This window comes from Apodemus sylvaticus, chromosome 1, assembly GCF_947179515.1.
Source record: "Apodemus sylvaticus chromosome 1, mApoSyl1.1, whole genome shotgun sequence".
NCBI lineage: Eukaryota > Metazoa > Chordata > Mammalia > Rodentia > Muridae > Apodemus > Apodemus sylvaticus.
Window position 1 is genome coordinate 199,007,642 of NC_067472.1, and position 7,024 is coordinate 199,014,665.

General features: G+C 41.0%; 1 protein-coding gene across 1 annotated transcript; it reads right to left on the bottom strand.

Moving 5' to 3' along the window:
* Positions 1–479: 479 nt before the first annotated feature.
* Positions 480–1,427, bottom strand: LOC127683624 (vomeronasal type-1 receptor 4-like). The gene has a single exon (XM_052180936.1). It carries the CDS (start codon positions 1,395–1,397, stop codon positions 480–482), a length of 918 nt encoding a protein of 305 aa, XP_052036896.1. The 5' UTR covers positions 1,398–1,427.
* Between the last annotated feature and the right edge of the window lie 5,597 nt (positions 1,428–7,024).

Here is a 7,024-nt window from a genome sequence, read left to right on the forward strand (position 1 = left end):
TTCATAACAGATCTCTTTTCTTCTGAGGAGAAAGAGATGAGGCATAGGGGATTTGGAGTTGAGAAGGAGGGAATGAAAGTAGAGAAGTGAGGAGAAGATATGATTGGGATGATAGGAAATAATCAAATAAATTAAATGAAAAAGAAGAGTTATAAAAAAATAATTGAGAATTCATGGGATGATTGGTTTTCTTTGCTTTCTTGGGTTTTACTTCAGTTTCTTCAGTTTTTGTTTTCTGTGAGGAAGAGTGAATAATTGAGATCGGGTCTCTGTATCATCTGCTCACCTTGATCTGTCCCTGAAGTCTGAGTCACTACTGAATACACGTCCATCACCACGCTTGAGTTCCCTTAGAGTGGAAGTTACAGAATCGATTCATTTGGCCTGTTCATAAAGGTTTTTCAACACATTGTTGCTGATTAAGGTTTTTTTTAACTTAATCAAGTTGTCTACATTGTTTGGAATTTTGCTTGTAGTATTCAGCAGAGCAAGAGCACAGAGCAAGGATCCTTAGGATCTCTAAGGATCAACAGTAAAGGAGAGATAGTGGGGAAACCTGCAGTCAAAACTTCAGTGATCCACTTCAACCAGAGATGAGAGTCCCCAAAAGAAATGTGAAATATATTACAAACACAATCCAGGAGATAAAAGCACACAAATGTGACCATCACCATCAGGATGGTGTGGGTTGCTCTGGTCTCAGCTTGGCCTCTGTGGCCCTGATTGGGAGTGCGAATGTGCTGTACCCTCTGGTGGTGTTTGTTCAGGTGAATTACCATGGAGATACTGGTCCAGACAATAATGATGATGAACACGGTGTCATGGGCAAACCGCAAGAAGCTCATGCCTGTTCTGAAACCAGACGTAGAGCAGACCAACTTGCTTTTAGAATCAACATTATCCTGCTTTTTCTGTGGACCACTGACTTTCATTGGAACGTAAGCATTACTTAAGACACCAAACAACCAACAGCTGTAACAAGAATAACTCAGGACCTTGGGGGATAGATCTCTGAACATCACTTGACCCCAGGTACTGGGAGCAATAGTGGCAAATTGGTAGGTGCTAAGGGCACAGGTGGAGCACATGTTTGCACTTCGAGCCACCAAGGGAAAGAAGAAACCGAGTTTACATTTGAGGTCTGTTAGGGGCTTCCTTGGAACAAAAGGTGTCATATTGTTTGGAAATACCAAGAGGAGGAGAATGAGGACATTGCCCACAGACAAGTTGGTTAGAATGACCTGTATGGGCTTCAATTGAAAGTCAGTCAAGATTGGAGAGAAATTATTGACAAACAGAAGGATGTTGGCCAGAGTCCCAACCCCAACCTGGCAAAATAAAAGCATGTGAAGAGCTACTTCCTCCACGGTTATCAGGGTTTTATTCTGAGACGACATAGAGATGGCTTCATTGGACAGTGGAGTAATAATGATCTGGTTGGACAGAGCTGTCCTCAAGAATCCTTCCAGTTATCTGAGATTTTCATTGGATCTGAAATGTTTTCTGAAGAAGCGAGACACTGGTTTATCACACTACAGAAATATTGTCTGGGAAACACTGCATGGACATTAACTCAGAATATCATTTTTATACCTTTTAAACTTTCTCTTCCCCCATGATAGAACTGTGTGTCATGCAACTCTTCCTCTGTTGGCAAACAGCATAACACACATTTGACACAGCATGGACACTACATATTTATACATGAACATGTGTAAAAAGAGCACATTTTTGCTCCATGAGAATTCAACATCTTTCCTCATGTTAATACAATGCGTTCAGAAATACAAATTGAATGTTGGAGACATGGTTCTGTATCTAGTGACCTCTACTCTCCTTTAGTACAAATGCATTCATGTATTTCCCATCATATATGCAATAAAAACAGTCATAGGAATAAAATAAGTTCAGTTTTCAAAAATATAATACAGGGCTGGAGAGATGGCTCAGTTATTAAGAGCATTGGCTGTTCTACTAGAGGATCCAGGTTCAGTTACAAAAACTGAAATGGCAGCCCACAACAGTCTGTGACTCCAATTCTAGGCTATCTGACACCTGCACAGTCATACATGCAGGCAAAACAGCAATAAAAATGCACATATATTATGTGTGTGTTTTTCTTAAAATCTAAATAAATGTAAAGTTTATAATTTATGAAAGAATGTGACTGAAATATGTTCCTCCCAAATAATTTATCTTCTCTTGGTATATTTTTACACTCCTCATCATAGTGATATAATGCAAAATATTTCTGAAAACATAACTAGTATTATATTCACAGGAAGAACCTTGATTTACACATATATCATTTATGTGGGAAAAAATCCACGTGACCCAACCATACCATTAATTTATAAGTTTTTGAGTTTTACCTGCTTTTTAAGGAATTGGGTGCTGGACCACCTGGATGATAGCTGATTCATCTCCAGCTTTAATCACACATAATCTAACACAATCACACCATCACTGTTAAAGTCTTTGCACACAGAATATTTGAAGCTCAGTGTTTGAAGGCTCATGCTTAGTCTGCAACTTACTCAGTTAGTCCTGTTTTCCTGTGGAACAAGTCGCCTCCATCCAACAGCCAAAACCCTTCAATTTCACATAGAGATATTGCATGAGAGGGCATTTCCCCAGGAGTCCTGAGCCATGAAAGAAATATTTCTTTAGACTAAAGAAATTGCTGACATAGTTCTGTAAACCATGGAGAAAAAGATGCAATTCTTCTAATAATGAATGTTCACTTCAGAAGATACTGCAGATTGTAGAAGGAAGAAAAGCCCTTTAAGCAGAAATCTACAGTTTCAGTGATCTCACATGCCCACTCCCAGCAAGGATGCTGCTGCTCACGGGGGTGAAGGCCAGCTCCTGAGCAGTGACTGCAGAAACACAGCTCTGACTTCCACTCCCTTTGAGAATCTCTGTGTATCTGTTTCCCATGACAGAGCAAAAGAAATGCCTACCTGGCCCATGCTTTCCAGGAAGTGCTGTGCACTCCTGAATGGGGCCAGTTATCAGTGCTCATAACGGGCAGTGTCTGGACGTGACATCCCTCAGAGAGTCCATTACTGTGTCATCTGTGGTGCTATTGACCTTGATTATGTGGGGATGTTGCAATACCTCTAATGAAATAAAAAGCATTTATCCCCAGAGCGAATCACCATTTGCAGTTTCTGGTAATTAGTAGTGATACACACGTGTTTCTCAGATCTTAGTGAGTAGCTGAGCAAAAGTCAGAAGTTATCCATGTTTACTTTGGGTGACTCTAAGTTCTGAATTGGCCGTCATCAGGAGCGGAGAGGTGCACTCTACATGAGATCAAGGGACTTGTTAGATGTGTTTCCAGGGAGTGCATTACACCAAATTTAACTTTTGCAAAATCATGCTAATAATAACTCCTTCCAGAGAGACCATCACGATGTGATCTGGAGTCTTGTGTTTTCCCATGTGTGAATTAGGACATTTTAGGCATGTAAGGCAAACAACTGAAACTTGTTATTTCTCCTGTGAGTCCTTGAGTTATTCCAATGTCTATTTGTTTTGAGATTTATCATGATTTAATTTTTGGGACACTCACAAAGGCTTATAATAATTATAACTGACTGTGCTATTTTCTATAAAATTTTACATGTACAGAATAAAGTATACACACATAGGCGAGTGTATGTATTGAGCAGTTATTAATATAGAGAAGCATCCATCTTCATTGCTGCTGTATTCACAGAAGCCATGAAATAGAAACAGCATATGTGGAATAAGGCTATGAGCGGATGATGATAGTATGATACGTTTATACTATAGGTTATTATTCTTATGTTAAAGTGAAATGATGAAGTTTGTAGGTAAACAGATGGTTGAGAAGCAGTCACTCTGCAGACAGTATCCCACAACTTAAGACATTGCTTGTGAAAGTTACTTTTATTCGCCTTTAGTTAACTGTCATCTCTGAGGCTTAATGTCTCTGTATCCTAACCTAGGGCTAGCTCTGGAAGCTTCTAGCTTCTGTGCAATCTCATCTCATCCTACAATGTGTTCAGCCTCTGAGACTTACTGCTTTTCTGCTTCTTTCTCGTTCATTCTGATCTTTGGTTGGTTGGTTCAGCTCAGAGATTCTGGCTCAAACTCTCCTCCAAGATGACTGAGCCATACTGCTTCCCTCAGCTTCTCATGAATTACTCTACTTGGCTGCAAACTAACTCTCACAATCAGTTCTGATCTTCTGTCTCCTTCTCACTCTCTGGCTCATTCTGTCTTTACCTGTGTTCACCTTGTTTTCTCTCTGTGACCTGCCACTCTATAAGTGTCCTGGGAAAAGGACTCCTTCCTCTCTTTTTTCTCGGCATTTCTCTCTCTCTTTTAAAAATATTTTTTATTGGATATTTTCTTTATTTACTTTTAAAATGTCATCCCTTTTCCTGGTTTTGCCCCTCCCAGGGAAACCTCCTACCCCATTCTCCTTCCCCTGCTTCTATGAGGGTGTTCCTCCACCCAACCCACTTTCACCTCCCTGCCCTTAATTCCCGTACTCTGGGGCATCTATCGAGCCTTCATAGGACCAAGGATCTCTCCTCCCATTGATGCCTGACAAGGAAATCTTCTGCTAAATATGTAGCAGAGCCATGTGTACTCCTTGGTTGATACCTTAGTCCAAGGGAGATCTGGGGGTACTGTTTGGTTGATATTGTTGTTCTTCTTGTGAGGCTGCAAACCCCTTCAGCTCAAAGTCCTTTCTCTAACACCTCCATTGGGGTCCCCACACTCAGTCCAATGTTTGGGTGGGAGAATCTGTCTCTGTTTTTGCGAGGCTCTGGCAGCGCCTCTCAAGAGACAGTCATCAGGCTCCGTTCAGCAAGCATTTCTTGGCATCCACAATATTGTTGTGGTTTGATGACTGTATATGGGATGAGTCCCCAGGTGGACAGTCTTTGGATGACTTTTCCTTCAGTCTCTACACTTTATCTCCATATTTACTCCTGTGAGTATTTTCTTCACCTTCTCAGAAGAACCGAAGCACCCGCACTTTGGTCTACCTTCTTGTGCTTCATGTGGTCTGTGAATTGTATCTTGGGTATTCTAAGCTTTGGGGCTAATATCCACTTATCAGTGAGTACGTATCACATTTGTTCTTTTGTTACTGGGTTACCTCACTCAAGATGATATTTTCTAGTTTCATCCATTTGTCTAACCCTACATGCTATAGAGGGCTAATATCTAATATATAGAGAGAACTCAAGAACTTAGATTCCAGAGAATCAAATAACCCTATTAAAAATGTGATATATAGCTAAACAAAGAATTTCCAACTGAGGAGCATCAAATGGCAGAAAAGCACCTAAAGAAATGTTCAACACCCTTAGTTATCAGGGAAATGCAAATCAAAACATCCCTGGGATTCCACCTAACATCAGTTAGAATGACTAAACTCAGGGGACAGCAGATGCTGGTGAGGATCTGGAGAAAAAGGAACACTCCTTCATTCCTGGTGGGACTTCAAGCTAGTACAACTAACTACTCTAGAAATCAGTTTGCAGGTTCCTTAGAAAATTGGACATAGTACTACCTGAGGACCCAGCTCGGCCACTCCTGGGCATATACCCAGAAGATGCTCCAACATGTAATAAGAACACATGTTCCACTATGTTCATAGCAGTCTTAGTTATAATAGCCAGAAGCTGGAAAGAACCCAGATGTCCTTCATCAGAGGAATGGATACAGCAACTGTGTTGTATTTACACAATGGAGACTACTCAGCTATTAAAAACAATGAATTTATGAAATTCTACACTTTGTAAGTATCTTTCCTTTCTTCTCTCTTCTCCTAAATGTTTGGCACATCCTCCTTACTCATTCTGTAAAATTTTTCTCTGATTCAGTACTTTTCTGTCACTCAGACATCAATCTTAACAATGGATGCTTCCTTCTACAAACTAACTTTACCTTAGTTATTTGGGATTTAAGGTGTGTACTAAGGGAATGTCTATGTTCCAGCCAGAGGGAATAAAGCTGTACACTAAGGACTGAGCCATACCACAACTACAAATACAGTCTTGGGCTTCACAGTGTGATCAAATACCATCCAAGAATTGCTCATTTTTCACAGTTTCTAGACATTAGCTTTGAATATTGAATTATGTGTGTTTAATTTGGAATACCAATATAAGAATGAGGAGTTAATTAAAGGGGTAAGACTAAGGACCTTTCACTGGGAGATAGTCATTTAAAGGAGTAAAGGGGATAATGGAATATGGAGAGTGAAATACAGTGGGAGTATGGAAAGACAGTGTAGAGGAGTGAATATGTGCAAAGTTAATAATATTAAAGGCTTCTTAAAAATGCTTCCTGGGTCAGTAGTCTGCCAGATATCTGCCAAAACATTGCAGCTTGCGTGCTTCCCAGGAGGTCTGCAGTGACTAGGACACAGTTAAAAATTTCACCCAGGCTAGATGGGATGCCCAGCTGATAAGGGACCCTTCCCCCACAAGCTCCATTTCCTTCCTGCCCATTTCCCCACTGGGCCAAATCATCAGTCTGGCTGACATCTGCTAAAACAATACAACCTGCGTGCTTCTCAAGTGGTCACAGTGACCAAGGGTACAGAACTCCACTTTCCTTGCTGCCCACTTCCATACCCGGGCTAGAGCTGTGGCCTGATACCCACCCAAATGCTAAGGTACACGATCCTCCCAGGAGGTCCACAGTAACCAGGGTCACAGGTGGCCTGCTATAACCAGAGACACAGAAAGCCCACCTGAAGTAGAGACAATACTGCCTGACTCCAAGGAAACCAACCCTTACTCAGGTCACAAAATTCTACTTGTCTCCAAGGAATTCAGTTTCTGTCAGAGATGCCCAGGTCAGTTAACACCAGAGAGAACCAGATGACCAGGGCAAACACAAATTCAGGAATGACAGAACACAACACAAATTGGCACCATCAGAGCCCAGTTCTCCCACCACAGCAAGCCCTGTCTACCCTAACACACATGAAAAGTAAGATAATGACCTAAAATCTCATCTCATGAAG

Coding starts and splice junctions, on each gene's coding strand:
- LOC127683624 (XM_052180936.1), bottom strand. CDS start 1,397: ATGTCGTCTCAGAATAAAACCCTGATAACCGTGGAGGAAGTAGCTCTT.